Source organism: Aulonocara stuartgranti (assembly GCF_965226115.1).
Source record: "Aulonocara stuartgranti genome assembly, chromosome: 4".
Classification (NCBI taxonomy): Eukaryota; Metazoa; Chordata; class Actinopteri; order Cichliformes; family Cichlidae; genus Aulonocara; species Aulonocara stuartgranti.
In genome coordinates, this window is record NC_138942.1 from 22,276,948 (window position 1) to 22,304,490 (window position 27,543).

Sequence of the window (27,543 nt, forward strand, 5' to 3'; positions counted from 1 at the left end):
CAGCCGTGTGTCTTTTCCAAGGGAAAGTCTGTTACTTAGTTTCTGCAGAAAAATGTTCCAAATATAGAAAGTAATGGGAATGAGGGTTACATAACAAAAACTCTTATCAAACTGCTATAAAAAGTTCACAAAAAATAATTTACATCTCCCAGTGGTCGATTTATTTTGATGGGTGGTTAAATGAGATGGTCACATTCTAATTGGGCCATAATAAAGGTTGTTGGGGTAAACATGGCTAATAGGAGTAGCCTAGAGGAACAAAGATTCACGGTTGAGAGGAGCTTCAATCAGAAAATGAATAAATGAGTGGTGAAAACAAAAGGTGGAATAAAATGGGAAAACTTAACATTGTTGATGAGTGGAAAAATGGCCTTTTCCTCAACTAGTCTGAACGACACACTCTGAGCTAAAAGACAGATATGTGACAAAAAAGCAATTGTCTGGCAATTGCTTTGGAAAAGATGGCGCTTTTGACCATTAGGCCATTGCTAAAGGAGAGCCTAAGTCTATCTCTGGGACACCAGTGGCTTTGAGGCACATGAGCAGTTATAAACATTTAATTATATAAAACATAACAGCTCTTATTAGCTATTATGAAATCCATAATACTACATATCCATTCAGGGTCATGTGAGGGTGCTAATTCCAGCTGACATCAGGAGAGGTGATGTACACTGGAGAGGTTGCCAGTCAATCATAGGGCTTAATACTTTATATACATTATTAGTAGTTCTAATAGTAAAATATGTATAAAGTTTAATTAACCAATAATTTGCCTTTATTTTAGAATGTTTATTACAGTGTTACCAATAGAATAATACAAGGTGGTGAATAAAAAAAGAGAAGTAAAAGAAAAATATTCATAAAACTCAGTGACAGAAGAGGAGGTGAGAGCATAGTGAGATTGAGTGAGAGAAGAGAGGAGGGTTGACAAGGAAACAATGACACAAGGGGAAAGGAAATGAGATGAGATGCAAGAGGAAGGAGGAAGTGTGGAAAAAAGACTTGAGTTTCCCGCAGCAGAGACAGACTGCAGCAGAGCAAAAGAAAGCCAAGAGATGTTTCACTTCGTGGCTTCATCCACACACAGCTACGAGAAGTGCAGGAGTTTTAAAAATAGTTGTTTCTCTTTCTGACTCTGTGTCTCAGCTGTGATGCAACAATACACACTGCAGCTCATAGTTTTTAATTATTTAATTTTGATTTTGCATAAGGTGTGGGAACACCAGGGGGACTGTGTGCATGCTGTCAGCGAATAAGAACAGCTCTGTGTTCTTTTGCATGTGTGCGAGTGAGCGAGCCCCCCAAAGGCAAAGGCTCCAGATGGCTGTAAAACAATGAACAGTCTTTCTGACCCTCTTGTTACTCTCTCCAATTCAATTAACAGCTGATCAAACCAAGTGGGCGAAAATTGTTCACTTCTAGAGGTTCAATCACCTCAACAACCATGTACACACACACACACACACACACAAACATGGAATGATGTTCTCACAGACAGTCCGAGGCACGCATAAATATGAAAATAATATGAAAGTACCAACAACATGAAACATACTCACTTAAGCAGATGGGACATCGGAGGATAAATCCGGAGAAAGCAAACAACAAACAACGATAGAAAAAGGCCAGGCAGGAATGGAGAGGGACAAGTAGCAGAGGTAGTGCTCCCATTTCAAATCAATTCAGCTTTATTTATATAGTGCCCAGTCACAACAACAGTAGTCTTTACTTTACTTTACTTTAAAATATATGGTAAAGGCCTTAAAATAATACAGAGAAAACCCTCAAAATCAGTGGGAAAAGAAAAACTCCCCTTTAACAGGAAGAAACCAATGGCAGAACCAGGCTCAGGGAGGGGCAGCCATGACAGATAGGGGTGAGGGGAGGAAAGCAAGACAAAAGACGCAAAGTAACCCAACACAAAACAGTGCAAAGAGGTGAGTGAAGAAGAAACACTCAGTGGATTATGGGAAACCTCCCAGCAGCTTAGACCTACTAAGGGAGGGTTCAGGGTCACCTAATCCAGCCCTAACTGTAAGCTATATCAAAAGCCACATTTTTAATTGTATAAAATTACTGTATGTGAAAATTACACTTTGTAGCACAAATAGGAAACAAGTGAAAGTGACATTCCTCTCTTGTCCTTCCTGACTTTCTTTGCTACTGTCACTACCGTTTGCATTAGGATACATTCAGCATATTGTGGCTGCCCAGCTCATCCACCTCCTCCGGGACGCCACATCCCATGGTGCCGTCACAACATGATTTGCTGTATCCCCCTCCATATTCTCAAGGGTGTGGAGGACATACCAGGAGAAGGGAGCAGGTTCACACTGAGCACATGTGACAGACGTGAAGTAGTCTGGAGAAGCCGTGGCAAATGTTATGCTACCTGTAACGTCATCTGTGAAGAGACTAGGGCGCCAGTGTTCTCTGGCGAAAGACGATCAAGCTGCACAGCAATGGTCAGCGACAAAAAGCAAAGCATCTCAGGCCCTCATCCCATGATCATGGAGTCTGTTTCTGACAGTTTGATTAGAAACATGCACGTGGGTAGCCTGCAGAAGTCATTTTATAGGGCTCTGACAGCGCTCTTCCTCCTCCTCCGTGCTCTTGATACTGTGCAGGGAGATGCTGCAAACCTTAGTGTGATGTCACATGTGGATGTGCAGTCATGCAGTCATGAGGGACGAGCCAACACCTGGAAAAACCATTCCCTTTTGGGAGTTTCCTCATTATTGCCTCTCTAGTGCACCTGTTGTCACTTTCGCTGCAGCAAAGCAGGTGAAATGGATTCATAATGGTTTAGCCCTTAAACTGGAAAGACTGATATCCCTAAAGTTTGACTGAGTGCGTGTTACGCTGTGATGATCGAGTGTTACTTTATTTTTCCCTATTTGAGCACTGTAGAATTTAATCAGGAGGTGTTGCACTGGATTGCATTAGATTTCGCAGGTGTACCTGATGAAGTGGCTGGTATTTCCTCATGTGAGCATTAGGCCTGTGCACACACACACATTCGAGTGTGTGTGTGTGTGTGTATTCAAGTGAGAGAAGATGCTGATGAGGTTAATGGAATGATAGCCCTCTTACAAGCCCTCTCATTAGGTGTAATGGGGGCCTCTGTAAATTACTTCTGCCACGCACACATGCATGGACAGTGACACACACACATAGAAAGAGACAGGAAATGGGTATGGCAGAAAGTTGGATGTGGTGACATTTGATTTAAAGGAGGCGAGCATGATGTAAAGTACAGGCAGAAATGGGGAGAAATACTTTGGGAGAGAAAGACTCAAAATTCAGAGAGTATTGGGGAAAGGCTAGAATAAGCCAATATTTGTAGACTCATTTAAGAGTCTCCCGGCTGGCCTTTAAATCTGTCAGTTCCAGCTGAAATACTGTCAGTATAGGTTGTAAAATTGGCTCCCTGCGCAGCAATCTCTGCACACCTACTGGTATAGTATCTTGGCTTATGACTGGCCTTTGAATAAAACAATAAGTTCTGTCCAGTCAGCGTGACTCACCTCAGACATAATGGCCATGATACACTGCATGATTGCACTTTTATTGTAATATTCAGAAATTTACACTGTTTTTCTTTTTGCAGCCAGTTTTAATGAACTTAGTTTAATTTTGTGTTAAGTTCAATGGAGACTTTTATTTCTATATTTTCTGTTTTTTTTTTCTATCACAGTTGAGGACTTTCTGAATTGCATCTCAACATAAGAATGTAACATTTAGAACATTATGAATGACATGACATGAGCGGTATAAGAGGTTCAATATAAACCCATGGGCTCTTTTATCAGGTACAGTTATTCAACTGCTGGTTAACGTAAGTCCTTAATGAGCTAGTGCATTCAGGCATGTAGACATGATCAACACAACCTGCCAAATGGGACAGAACAATGATTTAACTGGCTTGAGTGTTTAGGTGAGGGATTCAACACATGGAGCCTTAAAGCAGATGGGCCACAGCAGCAGAAGACCTCATCCAGTGTCACTCCTGTCAACTAAGAACAGGAAACAGAAGCTACAATTCTCACAGGCTCGACAAAATTGGGCAACAGAAGATTGGAAAAACAATGTCGGATCTGATAAGTATTGATTTCTTCCGTGACATTCAGATGGTAGCCTCAGAATTTGGCAGGAACAACATGAGAGCATGGATCTATCGGCTGTGTATCAACCATTCATGCTGTTGGTGGTGGTGTTAAGATGTGGGGGGATCTTTTACTCTGCACTCTTTAGGCTCCTTAGTGGCAGCTGAACTGAAACACCACAGGTTACATGAGTATTGTTGGTGGTCAAGTGCATCCCTTTATAGGACAGTGTCTACAGATGGGAATTGAGAACCGGTTCTTGTAGAAAACCAGTTCCCAGTAGTCCGATTCCTTGGAATTGTTATTTTGCTTATCGATCCCGCTTATCGATTCCTGCACTTGCACTACAATCAGCTTATTTCACATGTCAGAAGAGGAAATTTATGATGCACTCTAGAGCGTGGATATGAACATTTGTTTTTATTGCACAAAAGGACGAGATAAATGACAAAGTGCAAAACTGCAACCAGGACAGGAACAACCACGTTATGCTGCTAACACAACTTCGTTTTTATGTTAGCATCTGCCAAAACAGCATGGTAACACTAAGCTAGCAAAAAACCCCAGAGCAAAGCTGAATGAGTGCCAAACCCAGCAGCCCGAACCTTAACAGCCAGGCCCTCAACAGGTAACAAGCAGATGAGCAGTCTCCCTTTCTACCTGTTCATGTTATGAAAGCAGAATCACTGGAGATCGTTTTTTTGTGCTGGCTTTCATCTTTGCTTTATGCGATCAGCTTTGTATTTTACTAAGAGAAAGGTCTTAGAGATGTGTGTCCTCATTAGGGATCATTGTTGCTGTGTGGGGTTCTGGCCTCAGGTTTAAATTGTTAAATGGTGACTATGAGACAGTGTGTTTCAGCTGTTTTACAGAGTAACATGAAAGTAATGTAAGGAATAGTATAAAAAATAACTTTTTCCCCAGAAGTGATGTAATAAGTGATATTAATAATGGAAAGGAAAATATTTTTAACAGAAGCAGTCTGTTGAGTAGCCTACTAATGTAGCAGTTAGATTAGCATCACTGTTTAATGTTAGCTTTAGCAAACATTTCAGCTTGTGGAACAAAGCTGTCCCAAACAAAATGGTAACATGCATTTCACAATAATGTAAGACGGATAATATATCGGACGGTGTTAATATAAATTGAAACTTGAATTCTTCAAGTAGATCTGGATGCCGGTCTTTTAGCTGCTCTGCTAAATTGGAAGTATTTCCTCTTCCCAGTCCAAAAAACAGACTAACATCATTTGCGTATTGCCTTTTGGGACTCAATTATCATTCCTTGGTCACCTCCTCCATGACTGCAAAGTATTTCCATAGCCAACTCCGCTTTTCTTACCAATGAGTCGGAGCAGAGCTGTTGCAGCAGTTCCGTCGCAACTGTAGTTCTGTCAGGCTTGCCGAGCTTTCTCCTTCGTCTTCTTCAGCATACAATAATACGCTAGAATGTAGCCATCTGAGGATTCTTCAGGTCCCGTTTCAGTGCATAAACTGCCTATGTCACATTACAGTGGGATCACAGACTAAGAAAGGTAGGAAAAAGCTAAACGATAGAGATGTGGGGATAAGATAGCAGAGAAGGTTTAAGGAAATAAAAGGAAGACGAGTTCAGAAGAGGACCGAAATGAAGCAGTCTAGCAAAGCAAGAAGCGGTACAGTCATAAATACAGAAGAGGGAGCAAAGTCAGGTTAATTACATTAGGAATGAGATGAGGTTGGGAGAGACATTGGAGAATAAGCGTGAGAGGGAGAAGTAATGTGTTTTGAAGGCTGAACGAGTGCCGTCATGAGAGAGCATCAATCTTTCCCTCTGCAAGACATGCAATCATTAATTTAGCGTGGAAGCAGCAGGTCATATCTGGTTTGTTTAGTGCACGCAACTCAAAGAGGAGAACATGCTGCCTCTTACACTACACCTGCCTCCCATGTCTTTAACCTCTTAAATTGTATTCATGTATATAATACTACCAGCATTGACAAAGATGCCAAGTGTGTTTCATTCTAACTTTTAAAGCAATCATCTTTGGCACCGTAAAACACGTCGTGTCCTTTATTCACTCTGCACAGAGAGAGTAAGAGAGGACCGAAAGTGAAAAAGCAATTCACTTTATAAGTGCCTTTGACAGGGAAGATAAATGTGACATTAAAACTCTTTGTATCGCTTCAGCTCTAAACAACCAGCTCTGTGCATATATGTGTGTTTCTACCTATGAGCGCGTGAGCCAGAGGGACTATGAGACTATGGGAAAATGACTGCCTTAATCATGTTCAGCATAATGTTTTCAGTTTTTATGCAACTCTGCAATGAATGCCACTTCTGCTGGGGGGAAGATCTGAGCATGATCGGGTCTTATCTGTGTTCTGGTTTAGCGTAAAGATGTACACACAGTGATGTGATGGGAGCTGATTTATCTCCAAGCCCGAGACAGGTTTGACCTTTAACTTCACTAGGGGGGAAGAAAACGAGGGAGCAAAAAGCATGGCGAGAGAAAAAGGGGAGAAGAAAGGAGGTCGGAGGGGTGGCAGAGGAGCTGGGGGGGAGGAGTGAAACTGCTTATTGTGTCAGGGTTCCTGGGTCGTTGACCCAGTGATTTCAGTTTGTTCATGTTCAGTTTGGTTCGCCACATTAATGTTCTCACTTCCTGTTTTTTCCTGTGTCAGCTTGTCTCCCGTGTCATTAGTCAGATTATGTTCAGCCCTGTACTCACCTGTTTCCAATCATTGTCATCAGTCAACCTGTGTATTTAAGTTCCTCGGTTTCACCAGTTCTCTGTCGTGTCATTGATGTTGATGTTCATGTGATGTTCTGTTGTCGTTTCCGCCTGCGTTCAGCCAGCCAGCCATTCAGCCTTCCAGTCAGTTGTCCAGCCAGCCAGCCATTTTCTCCCTTTGTTCTGTTCATCCACTCCTCATAATAAATCTGCACCTACCTGCGAGTCCTGCGTTTGGGTTCCTTCTTCCTCGCCTCCACACGACGCCTGACATATTGTCAGTTCTTTGTGATTGCCTTTTATATTAAACACCCGTGTTGACGCTTATCTTCACAAATACACAATCACTTTTATAAAATGTCACATTATTGCTTTTAGTTTCTGAAGCTGGCTGTCTGAATGCCAATTTTTGTGAATCAAGACACAGTATGTGTCTACTTAGCACACAGCCTGGAGCTGGTGGAGCATGATTTAGTCTGGAAATCACAGCTTGATCATACTTTGACATGCACACAGTTTAAATTGGAGACTGCACATAAATCTGACAATAAGATATTCACGAGGGCACACATTCTTTTGTGCACTGCTTCATATGTAACTGTATACAAAAGATAGATGTAGCCCCCTTGGATTATCTTAAAGCCTCCATTCTGACATCATGGCTGTTGCCATCTTGCTTTTTTTGTGAAATCAAAGGTTATGTGTCTTTTGCTGCCAACCAAAATTACCAACTGGAAAACACCTTGAAACAGCAAATTGCTACAAAAACCAAGAAAAATGTCACAATGGAGAATCTGGAATTACAAAAAAAAAAAAAACCAATACGAACATATTTTGACATCCCAGTTTGCATCAATTAAAAATCTCAGCTAGATGAAGATTGGTTGCAAAATGTCAGGTTCGTCCAAGCTTATAATGGCTTTAACCAATGCCGTACTGCATACTTAAACCATGTGTGTGTCGTGTCGTTTGACCTGTGTTGGCCTCAATTTTTTCCACACAGATAATTCAATAAGGAATCAATAAGAGAACTGACAAAGAATGGGATCAGTAAGCAGAAATAACAACACTGGTATCAGTAAGATCCTGGTAGCATCCACCCCTGCTCGTCAGAGACAACTGAAAAAAGCAGCAGAGGGTGGAAGTATAGACATTTAGAAGGCGGTACTTGTTTCAGAAGTCATAGTTATATGATAGAGTAGAAGGTTTTGTCCATTTCAGGAGCCCCTTTTGCATGTGCTGACCCCAGTTGGAGTCACGTGTGGTGTACTTTTGCCACCAAAATAATGAAAGGGCAGAGAAAAGCTGCACCCCAGGAAATGTTACTCCTGCATAAAAAGTGGAGCTGGAAAATGTTCTGTTCACTGAGCTGTCTGATTTAACAGAGGTTAAATAAAAGAGAGTAATTATGTGCATGATGAGTGTTTCCTTTTTTTTTAAAGCTGTGTGTGTATGTGTGTGCGTGCAAGTGAGCGACTATGCATGAGGTACAAAGTGAGTATTTGTATGTATAAAGGCTTTAGGCTAATCCTATTGTATTCAGCTGGATCAAAGTTGCTTTTTAAGCTCCATTTGTTGACAATGTGATCCTGCTAATGGACTAATGTCTCCACCAAACACTGGTTTTACATGCTTGGCCACTTTAGATGTGTATTTTTGTGTATGTAGTCACCGTAGGACTGAAAGAAATCACACAGACAAACACACAAAAGGAATTATCTAGTCTTTGGTTAGAGTTCTGACATGCTTCATTGTACACCATGCCAATGATCTCCTCTTAACACACACACTTATGCACGTACACACACATGTACAGCAGGTGGCTGTCAAGTAGGGCCGTGGTGTTCTGTTCAGTCTCCTCAAGCATGTGACAGCTTCTAGACAGCAGGAGAGACATAACGATGGATAAGAGAGGGGAGAAAGTGGAGAGGGGAGCTGCCGGGGAACAGAATAAAAGAAACGAGATGCACAAAAAGGCAGAAGGGAAAAATAAAGAGCTAGAGGACGCTGAGATACATTTTGTGTTGTATTGCCTCTGTACTCCACTGTAAGTTTTCACATCCGCTTTTTGTGTAGGCTTTTCAGTCCTGCTGCAGTGCCTGTGACAAAACAGCAATACATGCAAGTGCAGAAAAGAAACCAGTGTGCTAAAGCAGAAAGTGAAGATGGCCTGTTAGAACTCCATCACCAGGGAAATACAGATGTAGGTAGGCGAAGAGCAGAATATATCCAAACATTTTCAAGAGATCGGTTTGTGGCAGGGATCAAGCTACATGGCTGATATGTGTTTATATGTAATATAGTTTGCAACGTTTCTTTAAAAGCTTGACTATGACTGTTTTCATGTTGGCTTTAAATAAATTATCATCCTCTGCTGATAACTTAAGCACGCGTGTCCCTTTCACACCTAGGTTGGCATGTGTGTATCTGTACTTTCGGACTGCAGGTGGTGACAGTGAGAGTTGTTGTCAGGTTATTCAGCTTGTTCTCAGACTTGACTCAGGTTGGGTGCAGCAGCACATGAAGCTCTTCTACACCACCTATCCTCTGGTCAGAGTAGCCTTTTGACATGAAACAGGATTTAATACTGCGCCCAAATGAAGGCGTAAAAAGTTGGGTTGAAGTCTGTCCAACCTCACAAAGAGATGTTGAGGAAATTCATGGCTTTGTTAGGTGAGCACTGTTAAAAGGGCTTTTCCAAGGATTTGAGAAGAAAGCTCAAGGTCTTCTTCATTATCAACAGTTCCAATATTTTGGGGCTTCAATTGGGAAAATAAAAAGGTGCATATGCCTGTAAACTTAGGAAAAGGTGCTAATTAGTGAAGAATAAAAAAAAAATCACATCTGAGGAAATGTTGCCTCAGGTTAGTGTAACTTTAGGCTGCGTCCACACCGCATTGTTTTCTCTCGGTTTTGGCCTCCCGTCCACACTGAGACGTCGTTTTCGCTGATGGAAAATGCAGCGTTTCCAAAACGCTCTCGAAAACGTCTACATTTCAAAACGGTGCTTTCGCGTCGCAGTGTGGACGGAGACTTTCTAAAATGATGACACGTTAGTCATATGATGAAGTCATGTGACCAATTAAACTAAGCTAGCGGAGGGCATTATACAGCAGTTTTTTGTTTGCTCTCAATTTTGACAGCCCTATTAAAGATTAATATCAGTCTGTACGTGCTCCAAATAGCTTTTCTTCAAATTCTTTAATTCTCACTCATGTTTGCATCTTTGTACCTTTGTGGTACTAGCAGCAACAACTCCACTTCATTGTTAGTCCATTTAAAAAACTCGGTGCTTTTCCTCGACATTTTGCCGCAATGTTTCAAAGAGCCGGAAAGTAAATAAGGGACAGACAGAAATGAGGTGGGTCGAATCTTCTTCCATTTCACACATGCGCAGGACTGGAACGTAAGCGTTTTCGGCCGTTTCAATGTGGAAGCAGAACTCTGTGAAAACGACTGAAAATGCTAGTGTTGACACGGAGCGTTTTCAGACGAAAACGCCGTTTTCAAATTTATCCGGGCTAGTGTGGACGTAGCCGGAGTCAAAGGGAGCATTTGTGGTTGCAAGTGCCTGCGTTAACACCAGTGCAACAGGAACGTAGATAAGAAGAAGAACGGTGTTAATGTGTTAACTGTTTTTGGATGAACCGCATCGTTTTTACAGGAATCGAGCTCCTCCACACCACAGTCAAGAGTTTACCTTGTAACGTTTGTTAGCTAATGTATTTAGAGCCATGCTGCCAGGAGGACAAGCAAACTGGGGTTTTCATGTGGACTCACGAGTTGCTCACGTTGCCTGGCTGTCTTCCTGACTTTTAAAAGCATGAAAGAATGAGCCCGGGGACTTACAATCATTGCTATTCATGAACACGATTGATCAAAAACAAGTATGATCAAAAATACATGAACAGAAGAAGATAGTCTAACGATTTAGGGATTCTAGCCATCCCGCCCACAAACTGTTCAGGCCACTGAGGTCAGGGAAGCGCCTCTGTAGCCTGAAAACAAGAACAGAAAGGTTCAGGAGGAGTTTTTACCCACAAACTGTGAGACTCCTCAACCAAAACACAAACCGGACAACATGATGGACAATCTCACACACAGTACATAATTTGCACTTTATCTTTCTTCTCTGAACCTTATCCGTACCTTATTATATACATCTGTACTATGTAAATATGTATATTTTTATAGTCTTCTCATTCAAATCATTACAGTGCAATATCTTGCACGTCATGGATATATATTTATAAGCACAAACATATGGACTTTTACATTGTTTTTTTATATATTTTTTTACTTTTAACTTTTGTTTCTTTTCCTTTTTTTCTTAGCTTATGTAAAATCCTTTTTAGCATGTTTGCACAGTCGGGGGGAGTACTTTTTTAGCCAGAAAAAACATTTCACTGTATGTTGTACCAGCTATAACTACATGTGACAAATAAATAAAGAATTGAATTGAATTGAATTGAATTTGCCCAGACTTTTTGTTGTGATTGCAAACTTGAGGAATTCCTCGCTGTTTGCAGAAGACAAATTTTGTGCTCTCATATTGATTTTGTTTTGTTTTGTTGTAATCTTTGGGTTGTTCAGCTTAAATAATTTCACTTGCCTGCTTTGAGACTTAATTTACTAGTTAGAGTGGCATGAAGTATGGCTTTAATTTGAATGCATGTTTTACTTTTACAGTTTGGAGGGGAATACAAATCTGATAAAGCTTATAAATTATTAATAACCGGTTTAAGAAGTCTCTTGGGGTCACTGGGCATATGGATTCTCAGTGACTGATTACTCTTCTCTCATTAAACTTTAATACTTTCCATTTGTGCTGCTCAAACAATTTAATTGGGAAATTAGGGAGCGATTATGCTGTGTATCTTGCACTGTCTCGGACTGTGACAGGAAATTGCATCAAGCAGCAGACATATGGGAAGTCTTGGAAGCTCCTGACCCACAGCTAGAGTTTATTACTGAGCCCCAGACTTGAACATATGATCTAAATTAAGTAACAGGTCAGATTCATTTTTAAATATATTATTGCTATCAATAAATCCCGACATCAATGTTATTACTATTGTCTTCCTCTCTGAGTGCTATATGATCACTCCGGTGCTTTGTTTGTGTATTTTCCAATCGAGAATGCCTGTCCTCAACTTGGAATTAAATATGCAAAACATATTTGGTGTACTCTATTTTTTTTATCAAATAATAAGAAAATATATCTTTGGAAAGAAGGTGTTCCTGACTTCTGAAAAAACTGGAACATGCAGACCAAGCTCTGTGCTACACTGTGAAAAGACTCCTGCAATTGTCCACCCACACCAGTTAGAGCATTATGGTATGGCTCATTCACACGGATAGAGAGGCTTCTGTACATATTTTATCTGTTTCTATGGAAACCGTAACTTGAGACACAGTTAGCTATGAAATCGATGACATTTACCTGGCTTTTAGTCAAGATTATACGGCATGTTTCGTATGTGTATGATCCCCTCAGATCATGCCAAGATATGATGCAGTTGATTTGAAGAACAGACACACACAAAAACGCACACATATACACAAACTTACCATGCTGCCAGTGTACTTTAGTTAGTGCTAGACAGATTTGGTGCAACAGTGCAGTCTAGTGTCTCAGAGCCAGAGCATTCAACAGTGTTTCAGCAGCCCACTTCTCATTTCGGCCATTATTGTGCTTCTATTGGTACTGAAGCAGAAATTGCCTTATAAAATTGAAATTCATTGCAGCTTGTCCTGGTTTGTATAGCAGAACATTGCAAACACAGAGAAAAGAAAACTTGCTTTTCTCAGTTTTTCTGCCGTGTCACTTCTCACTTGGAGCGGAATCGAGAGAAAAAAGGCATTTCTTCGAACGTCTGATTTTGGGCAGAAAACGATTTTCCGTAAAAATAAATTTGCATGCCCCTTGTTTTGCAAATAGGCTGGTAACTCAACAACACGTTGGAGGGGAATGATCAGTGGTTGCGTAACAAGGAGTGAATAAGAAGTACTTTTAATCAATGTGAAACTGCTAAAGGTAACACTTATGTGTTGAGCTGAAGGTTGCAGGGTGTTGTGGAGATTAAGGTCCTTGTGGAGTTTAAAGTGAAGCTTGCTAATAACTGAGGGTTAATGGATTAGTGTTAAACTTTACTTTAAGTGCAGTGAAGCTGTAGAAGCTTTGGGGGAACTGTGATTTGGTTTAGGTATGCAATGGTAGCAACTGCATATGGTGTTGCAGGGTGAACGAGGTACCCATTTAGTTTTTTGCGGCTCTTAGAAAGATTAAATTCAAGACTACTAATTAGTTTTTGAGGATAGGTTCAAAAGCTGAGCATATTTGCCGAAAAAGGCACCAAACATCCGAAGAGGACTTTTGAATGTCCTTCAAGAAGCATGGAGAACTATTTCTGAACACTACTTAAAGAAATGCCAAGAAAGCTACCCAAGAGAGTTCAGACTGTGTTGACGAACAACTGTGGTCATACCAAATATTACATTTAAAGATATATAATTGTACAAACTCTGATGTTGCCTTATTGTTGCTTCCCCTGCAGCTGTTGTCTATTTTTCTAGCAAAATATAAAGAAATAAGGGTTGGCTCAAATTTTTTGCACAGTACTGTACATCATGTAAATGATTATATTAGAAACTGTTGGTTTTAAGTTAGCAGGGTAAAACTATGTTTAGGTTAGCGTTAGTATACAGTTTAAGGTTCAGTCTAACAGTGGTTGTAGTTAGGGTGGTAATGTCCTCTGAAGAGATGGAAACCCGCCTGTGTGTATGTGTGTATAGGAGCAGGAGTGAGAGTGAGGAAGCGTGTGGGCATAAGTAATGAATGGATTGTCACTTTCTATTTGCTATACTAAGGCCTCACTGCACTCGTCTCCCACGGGAGGAAACACTACCTACCTCGTTTAGCTTTAAGGTTGGAGTGGAAGACCGAGGGAAGGAGGGAGTGAAGGGTGACATGCTGAAAAAAACAAAACAAAATAAAAAATATAAGCTGAAAAGCAAAAAGATTAAATAGAAATCGAGATAGACACAGACACAAAAAAGGAAGGACAGTAGAAAAAGAGAATAAAAGATAAACAGAAACTTTGAGATATCAGATTCAGTTAGACTGCACAGGTGTACCTAATGGAGTGGACATCCGGTCTAGGTTTGCTCTGTGAAGTATAGGGCCTCTCTCAAACACACATATACAGTGGGGCAAAAAAGTATTTAGTCAGCCACCGATTGTGCAAATTCCCCCACTTAAAATGATGACAGAGGTCAGTAATTTGCACCAGAGGTACACTTCAACTGTGAGAGACAGAATGTGAAAAAAAAATCCATGAATTCACATGGTAGGATTTGTAAAGAATTTATTCGTAAATCAGGGTGGAAAATAAGTATTTGGTCACCTCAAACATGGAAAATCTCTGGCTCTCACAGACCTGTAACGTCTTCTGTAAGAAGCTTTTCTGTCCCCCACTCGTTACCTGTATGAATGGCACCTGTCCACAGCCTCAAACAGTCAGACTCCAAACTCCGCCATGGCCAAGACCAAAGAGCTTTCGAAGGACACCAGGAAAAGTATTGTAGACCTGCACCAGACTGGGAAGAGTGAATCTACAATAGGCAAGCAGCTTGGTGTGAAAAAAATCAACTGTGGGAGCAATCATCAGAAAATGGAAAACATACAAGACCACTGATAATCTCCCTCGATCTGGGGCTCCACGCAAGATCTCATCCCGTGGGGTCAAAATGATCATGAGAACGGTGAGCAAAGATCCCAGAACCACACAGGGGGACCTGGTGAATGACCTGCAGAGAGCTGGGACCAAAGTAACAAAGGTCACCATCAGTAACACACTACAACGGCAGGGAATCAAATCCCGCAGTGCCAGACGTGTTCCGCTGCTGAAGCCAGTGCATGTCCAGGCCCGTCTGAAGTTTGCCAGAGAGCACATGGATGATACAGCAGAGGATTGGGAGAATGTCATGTGGTCAGATGAAACCAAAGTAGAACTTTTTGGTATAAACTCAACTCGTCGTGTTTGGAGGAAGAAGAATACTGAGTTGCATCCCAAGAACACCATACCTACTGTGAAGCATGGGGGTGGAAACATCATGCTATGGGGCTGTTTTTCTGCCAAGGGGACAGGACGACTGATCCGTGTTAAGGACAGAATGAATGGGGTCATGTATCGTGAGATTTTGAGCCAGAACCTCCTTCCATCAGTGAGAACTTTGAAGATGAAACGAGGCTGGGTCTTCCAACATGACAATGATCCAAAACACACCGCCCGGGCAACAAAGGAGTGGCTCCGTAAGAAGCATTTGAAAGTCCTGGAGTGGCCTAGCCAGTCTCCAGACCTCAACCCCATAGAAAATCTGTGGCGGGAGTTGAAAGTCCGTGTTGCTCGGCGACAGCCCCAAAACATCACTGCTCTCGAGAAGATCTGCATGGAGGAATGGGCCAAAATACCAGCTACTGTGTGTGCAAACCTGGTAAAGACCTATAGTAAACGTTTGACCTCTGTTATTGCCAACAAAGGTTATGTTACAAAGTATTGAGTTGTATTTTTGTTATTGACCAAATACTTATTTTCCACCCTGATTTACGAATAAATTCTTTACAAATCCTACCATGTGGATTCATGGATTTTTTTTTTCACATTCTGTCTCTCACAGTTGAAGTGTACCGGTGCAAATTACTGACCTCTGTCATCATTTTAAGTGGGGGAACTTGCACAATCGGTGGCTGACTAAATACTTTTTGTCCCACTGTAGGAAAATCTACATGCTCATTGTTGGATTAAACAGAGCTTTCTTACATGGGCTTAAAAAAATGAAACTACATTTGCCAGAAATCCGTAATGATCCTGACACGACTTCCTTCTGCAGGTGTTCCGGACATTGGGAACAAGATCAGGATTCATATGTTTACATACAAACACTCAGTGATTTCATTTCTTGAGATGCTGGATATAAACAACTCGGTTTATCCAATTACCAAAGCAGGGATACGCATTCATCCCAATTTAGAGAAATCCAAAAACAGGGCATATTTTATCCTCTGAATTATTTTTGTTTTTTTTACTTTCTCTTTATTGCAGTCCATGTAAGCTCTGTTTCCATGGTAATTTTCAGTAGGCTTATAGTCTGTTTGTTAATGTACAAGATATTGGAGAGTGTGATGCGCATATAAGGATACATATGATGAATGTGAACGTGACCTCAACAGTGAACGTGATGCCTCACTGACAAACACATGGATTCTCTTTTAGTGCCGCCTGCATTGTATTGACACTAGTTAATATTAACCCCTGTACTTCCTGTGAGTACAGCCCCTCCACCCCCTTCTTATTGCCAAATTGAAGCAGTTGCTGTGGCAATTTTGCGGTAACTGCCCCAGGTGCATCCCATGTCGTCAGCTGTTGCCATGGCTGCAGTATATATGGTTTTACTACTGTTTACTGATCACTCTTGGCCAGTGAGGCATGAACTGTACTCAAATGTCAAATAATGTGTTTTCCCTGTGGAAAGTGTTGCGTCATTACAACAGAGTAAAATGTTGAGATGATGAAGTTTGGCGTGAGATTGAGTTTTATAGTAGCACTGACGCAGTACCGACGTAGCACTGACGTAATGCACTGACTGATAACTGCCATGTTGCCTTCCCAGAAGAGTGCATACGTCGGCGTCGACTCTAACCTTAAATCCTTTCAACCTTTTGTGCGTTGTAGTACAGAACTACAACAGCAACTTTCATTCAGTGCGATCAAACATCGAGAGCTTAGGTTGTGCCGAACCAATTAAAGCAATAAAGGCTGTTTAAGTTAAAGAGCACAGTTAAGGAATCAGCTCATTTTGGGTGACGGGGGTAATGTTTTGCATTTGCTCAGGTTTCTAAGGGAATCTATACTGTATGTGTTTTTATCTGGTAATCATCCGCTTATGTAATAGACTGGACGAGAGGCAGGATGAGATAGTCTTTTCCTCCTGTGTTACATTTACTGTTGTTTTCATGCTGTGAGAGCAGTTTAGATGTGCACATAAACCTTCCTTTTCCTTTGGATCAAATCCATCACCAAAGCCAGTCTGCTATGTCTCCTGCTGTCTTGGCTAATAATAACAAAAAAAACCCCACTGAAATATCCTGCCCACTCTCTCGTGGCTGTGCTGTAAAAACCATGAGGACCTCTGGCCCGGTGTGTAGACACCCTTCCACGGCTCTGCATATCCATCTCTGTTAGGCGTGGCAAAATGCTGAAGGTTATTTGGAGAAGCTGCGTGGTGAATAAGTGAAGCACATCAGAAGTTAGCAACTGTTGTCAGCTGCTGTACACTTAGACTGCTACTGTGTGCCGTCATAAATGTTTTATGATGCAGATATCTATTTGTCTATTTCTGTATCAAAAATAAAGCCCTTAATAATCTGATTGTTGGGTCTTAGACATTGAAACTCAAACAGTACCTACATCATAAGAGCATTTCAGCAATAGAGGCAAGCACATACTCATTATACACATACATTATTTTTATTTAAAGGTTAGTGTATTGTCTGTATACGTTCCATTTTTAATCAGTAGGCCCTAAAATTCGAGCTTTTTAATTAATTATTGATGAAAACCTGTGGTAGGATATAGCCACTGTGAAGCCTAAGCTCTTATCTAGCTATTTCTGGAAGCAAATTTGAGCAAACAATGGAGTACAATTCAAACTTTTAAGCTAACGCTTGCTAGTCTGTTTAGAGAAACACATGTTCACTTTTTCCTGAGTTTATCGGCTTACTCACTTGTTTGGGGTCATATTGTATAAAAGATAAAGTCTATTTTTTAAATCTTGGTCATAGTATGTTTCAGAAAGGAGGAGTTTGCGGGATATGGTCATTGGCTCCCATGTGGAGAAATTCCTCTCTGCATTTAACCCATTCACTCAGTGAAGCAGTGGGCAGCCGCCAATCCAGCGCCTGGACGCAGTGTGTTGGGACGGTACCTCAGGCTGGCCGTTTGGTGGATCTGAACCCCTGATCATGGGGGAACACTCCACCTACTGAGCTATCTCCTCCCAACCACCATCCAGATGGAGACAGTGAAGACACTGATATTGGGGCTTTGGAACTGGGCTTCAGTGGGTAACAGTGTACACAGAAAAATGGGTGACATATTTAATAATCTATGAAACAACCTCAAAAACGCAATCAGGAAGTGCAGCTTTTGTCCTTTTTCAGCTAAAGAGGTTGACACTTTTGCTGAAAAAGGACCAACAACCTAAACGTTGGTGATTTTTGTATAATTTTCACTAATTTTATGGTTTTATCAAGAGAAAAAGACAGTATTGGATTAAAGCGGTGTTATATAAGTAAGTAAATGAAGGCACAGCAGTCAGAGAGAGCTTCATCTTACACTTCGGTGAAGCAGTGCTCTCTGAGGACAGACCATTGTAGATCAAAAACCATTGAGTAGTGGAGCCCGGGAGGGAGAAACTGGAGCGTACTCTTTAACTGCATTAATTGCAGGTAATAAATAACAATTACACGACCAGCCGTGTGCTCCAGTTTCCTCCTGGGCTCCGCTACTCAAGGTCTGAGATTAACATAGTTCTGTAATCCAACACCCTTTGGATTGTGGAGCAAACCTTGATGTCTGCGGAAAAAAAAAAAAAAATATATATATATATATATATATATATATATAATATAAAATTGTGTGTTTAAGTCTGTGTGCTGAAGGATGAGCTGCAAGGAAATGTGGTTCCTATGGTAACACATCCTAAAAATATGGAAACAAATTCAATTACTCTTTCACTCGATTTCTGCCCTATGCTGCCTCTGATCTCCATTTTGTGTCTCTCCATGTCCCTCGGTCCTCCCGCTCTCTGTCTGGCGCCTGGTGATCGAGGTGATTTGGAGCAGACTCATAGGAAGGAAGTTGTTGCGTCTAAGTGCCACGGATTTAGGTTTTTAATGAAAGAGAGCGGCGAAACAACACATTCGCCAATCTGTCGGATTTTGGCGGCCTGCGCGTGTGTGTAGGTGTGTGTGTTTGTTTGTTTATATTCGTGCACGGTTGGCTTTTCTGGGGATGAGTGCAGCGAGGAGGAGTTATTTTACAGATATGAGGCAATAAGCAGAAAATTTTTGCAGAGTGGTCAAACCGTGGTCAGCATGAATGTGTGTGAGACGTCACTGTGTCAGCACAGGAAACGTTAAAAGCTCTCCATCGCGTTTCTTTGTTCCTGTCTTGCTGTTTCTTCCTGATACGTTTTCATCTCTTTGCAGTGCCTCTTGTTTTTTCCTGTCAGTCTTTCTGTTAATCCACTTTTTAATCCCTTGTCTCTCTCTGTCTTTCTTGCCCTCTTGGGTCCTTCAGTTCTACTGCAGGGGCGAGGCTCTCTGCTCCCAAATGAAAAACGAAGAGCCAGATAGAAAACTTTTATGGAGGGAAGACGAATGTCATCTTTTAACAGCTCGGGGCTTTTCTTCTACTGGAATAATCCTTTCAGTGCGCGTGTGATAAAAGAAACTTCTCATTATGCCCAAGGAGTTGTGCCTTCTTTATTTTATAGGGGAGCTGATGCTGGATTGGGGAACACGCGCACACACACACACACACACACACACACACACACACACACACACACACACACACACACACACACACACACACACACACAAAGACTACAGACACATACTTTGGACACACCATAACACACGCAGTCTGTCACACAGCCATGTCAGACTGATTGCTGGGTATTTTCAATTATGACTCAGCTTTGGAGTGCAGAAAATGTGAGTTGTTCCCACATAAGCATAATGTTTGAGACATAGCTTGTGCTTTTAATGCAGACCAGAGGCCTTGCTTGTTGTTGGACTCAGCGTCTTCACTATAATGACTGCTGACCGCTTGCCAGAACTCTGTATTGCACTGTCAGACTGAAAGTGTGTAGGTAGTTTCTAGTACTTTGTAGTTAATTTGTTTCACTAAATCAGTGCTAATTGATTTTTTTTTCTCTTTCACAGCATCAGCATATTGAATAGATATATTTGTAGGTATATTTTTATGCACGTTATGCAGTCGAGTCCAGTTTTTACATTTCTTGGTGTTGCTCTACCAAAACGTCCTGGTGTATAGCGCTTACCTGTCAAACCACAGCAAAAATCAGAGTAAAATTACTAAATTTCTGTGTTTTTTTAACAGATGAAGAAGATGTTAATACTCTGAACCTTAATCCCTTAATTTCCCTGTTTTTAGCAAGAGCTTAGAAAAAGAAGATGCTAGCACTCTAAACCTTAATCCCTTAATTAATTAATGCTTGTGCGCCAAAAGTGAACGAGGATTAATGAAAAAGATGGTGATACAAAGATTACATGAAAGTAATAAATGTGCAAAAATTCTCAAAATCTTTGCACCTGCTTACCATTCATGCAGCATTTTTTATTAAAACACACTACATATGGTAACCTCAGTGTGCTGTAGTTTTTGCAGTGAATTTTTAAAGCATCTGATTCTGACTTTTCCCTGACCGATTACAAATTATAAGGATTGAAACATCTGCCTAACAAGCACAAGATCCTGGTTTTGATTCCAAGAGAAGCCGAAAATCTTTGCCTCCAGGAAGTGTATCAGCTGTAAAAGCTTCCAAATCAAACATGCGGAGCTACCTACATGATGACCGCTTTTGAACAATCGAGCAACTGAAAGTAGATATAAGTAACAATAAACTTTGCATGTGGACAAATAAAAAAGGAGTTTATTGTTTATTCTTAACAGAGAGAAGTGAACATAATTCAATTACAGCAACACCGAACTATGTATGACTGTTTTAGACTCTTAAACTATTGTCACTTATAGCTATCAAGGCTGTTAACAAGAAAAGGAGGAAATGGAAATTCTGGGTCCAACCAAATCTCACGAGAAGGCAGCAGCAGCTAGAATTTCATGGCTTAATCCAGGTGTTGAAGCTGTGTCACAACTTTTTGAGAACTTCTTCTTGTTTGCCCCCCACAGTTTCTTCATTTAACTCCACAACTGAACTGAAACAACTGAAAACCTGACACGGTTGGACTTCAACATATAATACATGGGTCTGCGGTCAAACAAGTGAGCCGATTCAGTGAGAAATATATTTCCTCAAGAAAATAAAGAAGATATTTTAATGCTCAGCTTGAGTTTGGGCTCTTTGTGCCATTTCTTTTCAAGTCATCTTACATAAAAGCACTGGCTAGATAGCAAATATGTACCCAATACTAATTTGGTTTTGCTGTATAATGTTCAACTGTGATCATCTTCAGCACTAATGCAGCAGAGGAACCTGAAGGCAGGCTTATATAATAGTTATCTGACAATGTGCCCAGTCATTTGGGGATGTGGCCAGCTTGTGGATCAGGTGAGCTCACAGAGGAATCTGCCAAGTTTCTTCGCTCGCACATGGCCACACACAAGCTCATATACAGGTTGTGTGCACATACACTATATGCAAATACACAGGCGTTATACTGGATGTGTGTGTGCGGTGTGGCGGATACCTGGTATATTTTCTTCATTGCTACTGGCTCTACATGATGACTGATTTTGCAAGAGATTTATAATAAGATATAACATGATTTTCTTGTTTTTTCTTAAGACGTGCCTGCATGCACACACACACGCACAAGCATTCATCCATGAATATTTATCATGTTTAGCTATGAGAGTGGGTGTGTGTACCAAGTGCTCATGGCTTGGTTTGTGTCCAGATGCCCATATGCTAGCTGGCAGGGCAGGGCATATGGCCATCTGGTGGAAGGTAGAAATACAACCGATAGACTTTGACCTTTTGAGTTGTTTCTGTAATGGTAGATTCTATGGCCAATGGTCATATGATGTCTCGTTCACGTCATTGCAGAAGATGCGTTTTTGTCTGTTTCTGCTGAGAAACTTAAGAGTACATTCATACAAAACCCTGTTTCCAAAACAGTCGTTTAAACTTCTTGAAGAATAGAACTACTCTTTATGTCCTGCCATTTGGTGTATTTTCCACTGATTTCTCCCTGTAAAGGAGGCATTTCCTTTGTATGTTTTTACATTATACCGAAGGAAAAGAACAACTTTGTACTACACTTGTGCTAACCCTGAAATTTTAATAATAATAATAATAATAATAATAATGGATTGGATTTATATAGCGCTTTTCAAGGCACCCAAATCGCTTTACAATGCCACTATTCATTCACTCTCACATTCACACACTGGTGGAGGCAAGCTACAGTTGTAGCCACAGCTGCCCTGGGGCAGACTGACAGAAGCGAGGCTGCCATATCGCGCCATCGGCCCCTCGGTCCAACACCAGTAGGCAAGTAGGGTAAAGTGTCTTGCCCAAGGACACAACGACCAGGACAGAGAGCCCGGGGATCGAACCGGCGACCTTCCGGTTACAGATACGCTTCCCAACCCCCTGAGCCACGGTGCGGGTTGGGAACACATGTAATAGGGAACACAACACAATTTACATAGTCATCACAACCACTGCTAGATTTACCCTTGTTGGTTCTCATAATTTGTATCTGTTGATTGCTGATCGCTCTCCTGCTATATTACCTCAGCTGTTGGTAGATTACTTCAAGAAGCAAAACCAGAACTTTCCAGGTTCTTTCAACTCTGTAGGATCCCCCTCAAGCAGTTCCTTTTCACTGCTCACAGATATAAACGCTCACTCCTTGCTTTGAAACACTTTTCTCATAACCATCATTAACAACCCGAAGACTGATAATTAATTGATTTCTTTTAGACCCCAAAAAGACATAGTTAGGTTCAAATTATGTCTTTATTAGGAGGGTCGATGATCTTGAAGTTTAACACAATGGTTAATAGATGCATACATTTAGAAAGGGCTTTGCTTCATTCGTGTATGTGTTGGCAGAGAGATTAAGGAGTAAATGTAAAGGATTACGGTTGCATTATATTACATGGACTGGTGATGCAGTTGGCATGCAGAGGTGGAGAAAAAAGAGGGGGAAAAAAGGAGAAGGGAAATGAGCGGGAGGTGGGTTTTTTTGTTTTTTTAACCCGTTCCCTTGACAATTTGGAGCGTGAGAGTAGTTTTAGGAGGAGGAGGAGGACAAGGACGGCGGGCGCTCAGGCAGGATTGAGGGTAGGGATGAGGAAACGCTGTGAAAGAAGGAGAAAAATACAGAGGAAACAATTAAAGACCAAAAAATGTAAACATGGTGGCCAAAATGCCGACAAAGGACACAAACCACTCCACCTTCCTGTCCTTAACTCTCCTCTTGCTCTTTTTCTCTGCGGACACTTCTCCGGAATCCTCGGACTGCAGTTGGTTACTAAGCAACCAGAATCCTGTTGAAACTGTGTCATAGAGACAGAAAGGAGAAAGGCATGAGAAAAAAAAAAAAACGTGGCCATCCTAATCGCTGTAATCAGTCAGGATGTTTATGTTTGGCAGTCTTTTACGTTTTGCATGTCGTGACCATTAAATATTATCCTATTATACAATAGTCATGACATTTATACGTATAACTATTCAAGTTTCTCAGAATAGATAGATAGATAGATAGATAGATAGATAGATAGATAGATAGATAGATGTGTGTGTATATATATATATATATATATATATATATATATATATATATATATATATATATATATATATATATATATATATATATGTAGAAGAGCCAGGAAGTTCAGGTGATATGTTTATGGCTTATTTGTATAGGGACAAATATGCCACATACTTAAGCTAATTTGCAATGCCAGTCCCGAGGAGCACTGCTCATCCTGTCAAAACAGTTGCATAATGTCTTCTGCGGCTCCACAGGAGCTTTATCAAGCCTCTGAAAATAACCCTGACGTCATCAAAGTTAGAATAACAGATTGCCTCAATTCGAGGTCGTGACTTTAAAGTTAAGACAGAATTCTTGTTCCAGTTTATGGTTGTGGAAATTCAACAGGGACCGTCTTAATAAAGGGAGCTTTGACTTTAATTTTGAAAAATGTAGATTTAATCAAGATTAAACCCAGTGATAGAAACTAAAAGTCATGAGTCTACTGGTTTAGTTTTGATTAGGTATGTTGTTGTTACCTTATGGTAATACAGTGAAGCATTTCTAGTAATTCAGTAAATTGCTGATTTTTGTCTACAATTTATATATTTATAGTAACTTTAGAGAACATTGCCCTTTTTATTCTTGAAGCAAGGACACCAGATCAGGCATGTGATGGAGGTGGAGCTGAGCAACTGCACTATGTTTGGCACACTCAGGTGCACGGGACTGCATGTCTGTGCTCCAAATATTAGCCATGTTGTGGGCGGGAGTGATTTACAGAGTTATGTTATTGGCATGTGGCTTTCATGTGGGGGAAAATTAAATGTGAAGGCGTATTTTAATTGTGTGTGTGAGTTTGTAGCTGTACAGGTTTAAGGCTAAGCCCCTCTAGATGCATCTGCTCTATTTAGGGTCACATGATGGTCCAGATGACATAGAAAAGAGAGTTTCACCTTGGGATGCCTTTGGTTCAGGTATGTCAGGATTGTTTCAGTCCAGTAAGTCATGTGCACGCTGCGGCACAGCAGAGGACAAACGCTTGTGTTATCTGTTTCTGTTACATCGCAGCGAAACTGAGAACATCTATATCTGTCTTTTGTCAAAGCACAGACAGCTTTGATGGCTTTAACTGCTTCGGCAAGGACCACAAAGATGTGAAGTTTACGAGAAAACATTTCGCTACTGAAAAAAGTGTCACATCGTCCTGGAAGATTAAAGGGGCTGTGGAAAATTCGTGGGAGATGAAAGAGCACGCAGGCGAGAGACAGAGGGAATCCTGGTGTAAGTGCGTCACTGCTGCCTCATCCTCCTCTCAGGGGTGTTAGAAGGAGGAGGGACAGAGAAACGCAGGGATCGAGAGATGAAAGCGAGAACGAGGAGACGAGGAATAGAGGAGCGAGTTCAGGGACAGGCTGATTTATGAGTTTCTGTTTCTGAGTCGTGCCGTCTTTGGGGACTCAACTAAGAGGAGCCAATGTGTGGAGTTCGCACGCCCTCACACACACACACGGAAAAGCACGCTCACGCTGTAGACACACGAGACACATGCGGCTCTGCAACTAGTCATTCTGTTGGCAAAATCCTTAAAGTAGTGATCACAGCAGGGGGGAGTCTTTTTATGTTTGAGGTAATGGTTATGTGTGTGCGTGCGTGCTCTAGGTGGCAGATGGTGAAATAAATGAACAATCATTCCTATCAAACAGGGCCTGGAATCTGGATTGGAAACACTCCACTGCCACATTGACAGAGTGAGACGGATAACTAGGATGCAAAGAGGAGGGAAAGGAGTTAAGGGACAGACGAAAATGGAGTGGGCGAAAAAGAGGGAAAAATGGCTGGTTTTGGTTTGAGCGGGGATCCACGGCCGAGTTTGGAGATGAGCGATAGAGGGTAAAATAAAAAGGAAAAGGAAGAAAGGACAGCAGAGGGGAAACAGAGCTCATTAACAGTGAACGGAGGGATAAGGAAGGAGGACAAACAGCTTGGGATGGTCAGTCAGGCGTTGCCAGCAGTTGGGAGAAGCTCTGAATCCTACAGAGCTCTTCAAAGCTGCTAGTTGGTTGAAATAGTAATAAGTTCCCCTGAGATTTCCTCACCACTGAATCAGTAAAAAGTAGTAATTGGTGTCTAAAAGTGGCACCATGCAAAATCATTAAATTATTTGGTGATAAGGATGCTTTATGTATATAATAATATTACAAAATGCCTTCTGCCATAAACTATGCTGAAGAGATCGATTAAACAAATATATGAGAACATCTTATAATGTACCTACAATATGTAAGCTTGTGAAATTGTTGGAAAATCTTCATTCTAGTCTTTAATGGCAAATTTGTGATCAAGCAAACACATGTAATAAACACTCACCAGCCCCTCGGTGTGTCCTGCTCGAAGCAGCCATCAGAAGATGGAACTGTGGTTATAAAGGGATCGACGTGATCAGCAGCGTAGCCAGGTAGGCTGTGGGGTTTAAATGATGCTCAGTTATTACTGAGGGGCCCAAAATGTGCCAAGAAAATATCCCCCACACCATTACACCACCAGCCTGAACTGTTACAAGGCAGGATGGATTCATGCTTTTCTCTTATTTCTGCCAAATTCTGACCAAATATCACGGCAGAAATCAAAACCAGACCAGGCAACAATTTTCCAATTTTGGTGGGCTTGTGTAAATTTTAGCCTTATATTCCTCTTCTTAGCTGATAGTAATTATACCCTGTGTGGTGTTCTGCTGAGAGGCACTCTTCTGCTTACCTTAGTGGTTATTTGAGTAAAGTTGCCCTCGTATCAGCTCAAAAGCAGCTTGGCCTTCTCCTCTGATCTCTAGAATCAACAAGACATTGTCACCCAGAGAACTGCCGCTCACTGGATATTTTCCATTCTCCAACTACTCTAGAGATGGTTTTGCAGAAAAATCCCAGTCAATCAGTGTGGCAGTCGGGTGTGGTCGGGCTCACCTGTAGCATTGAGAGCTAGGGCGGATTAGGGAGTGGTCCTAGCTGGTAAGAGTGGTACAAATTAGAGCAGGGCGGTATGACCAAAAATATTTATCACGATATACATTTGAAAATTTGCGATAACGATATAACTGACGATATAATTGACACTAGACAAAATACTTTACCACTTCACAATTTTATTACCGCAAAAAAAAAAAAAACATTAATGTATTTTCACTTGAACAAGCAGCTGTTTTTTATGTGCGTTGCAGTTATATAAAAATGTAACAGTGCAAATGCAAATTCCTTGCTGACAGTTTAACGAAAAGGCATTTCCAGTGGAAACATATCCTGAGCATAACCATGTATAATATCCACAAAACTTAAAAGGGGTTATACACACACAATACGGTAATTTTATGTTGAAGCACAGTAAGTATCACTCCGCAAGGCGCCTGCCTAATATAGCCGTAATGCTCCGACAATCCATCAAGCAGTGCGGCTTCATAGCTTAGCAAAGTCGTACTGAAACATTTGACAGATTTTCGAGCGCCGTGTACATAAAATCGTTTCGAGATCAGTAAACACAACCAGAATTCATACATAATACAGAATTATAAGGGGCACTGTCGATTTTCAGAAAAATCAAAGGATTGATTTTAAGTGTGCCGTATTTTCCACAAAACACTATAATAACGACGGCCCGCTAGCACGCTCTACCAAAAATAGTGCTTTGTTGTGTATCTGACGGACGGAAGCTAAACCAGTTCTACACCACTGAAGTTGCAGCATTTTTACAAACCAGTTCTGGTTCATCCGTTTCATTCAACGATCCGCTTTCGCCCTTCTCATTCTCCGTCATGCTTTTTCTGCCATGTGTGTATGAAAACAAAGGCACTGCGCATGCGCGTTTTACCCATATTCTATCGCGATATTTCATTTTATTATCGTTGCCCAACATTATACCGGTATTACTGTGAACGGTATGATATGGCCCAGCCCTAGTACAAATGTGTCAGCTAATTCACGTCTCTCCCAATAAAGTTGGTGTGGACTGGAGGGAATGGACAGAAACCTGGAAGTGCAACAGGACAGAGCTGCGTTCCAGCAGCCGCAGAGCATCAGCTCACACATAATCCGTGTTTGCTATTTGACAATAAAGTATTGTGACTGTGCGTCTGATATGTGATTTGCGTTACTGCACCTTGAGGCAATTGTTGTTGTGATTTGGTGCTATATAAA

The 27,543-nt window shown here is 41.2% G+C and overlaps 2 protein-coding genes across 2 annotated transcripts in view; one reads left to right on the top strand and one right to left on the bottom strand.

Moving 5' to 3' along the window:
- Nucleotides 1-19,247, top strand: part of LOC309704413 (uncharacterized protein) — a 45,760-nt gene extending 26,513 nt beyond the window's left edge. Inside the window, exon 3 of the mRNA XM_082529543.1 lies at nucleotides 19,185-19,247. Within this exon, the coding sequence (XP_082385669.1) occupies nucleotides 19,185-19,221 (37 nt within the window). The 3' untranslated portion in view covers nucleotides 19,222-19,247. The remainder of the gene's footprint in view (nucleotides 1-19,184) is intronic.
- LOC309704410 (uncharacterized protein) overlaps nucleotides 1-27,543 on the bottom strand; it is a 342,365-nt gene that overhangs the window by 212,907 nt on the left and 101,915 nt on the right. The window lies entirely within an intron of this gene.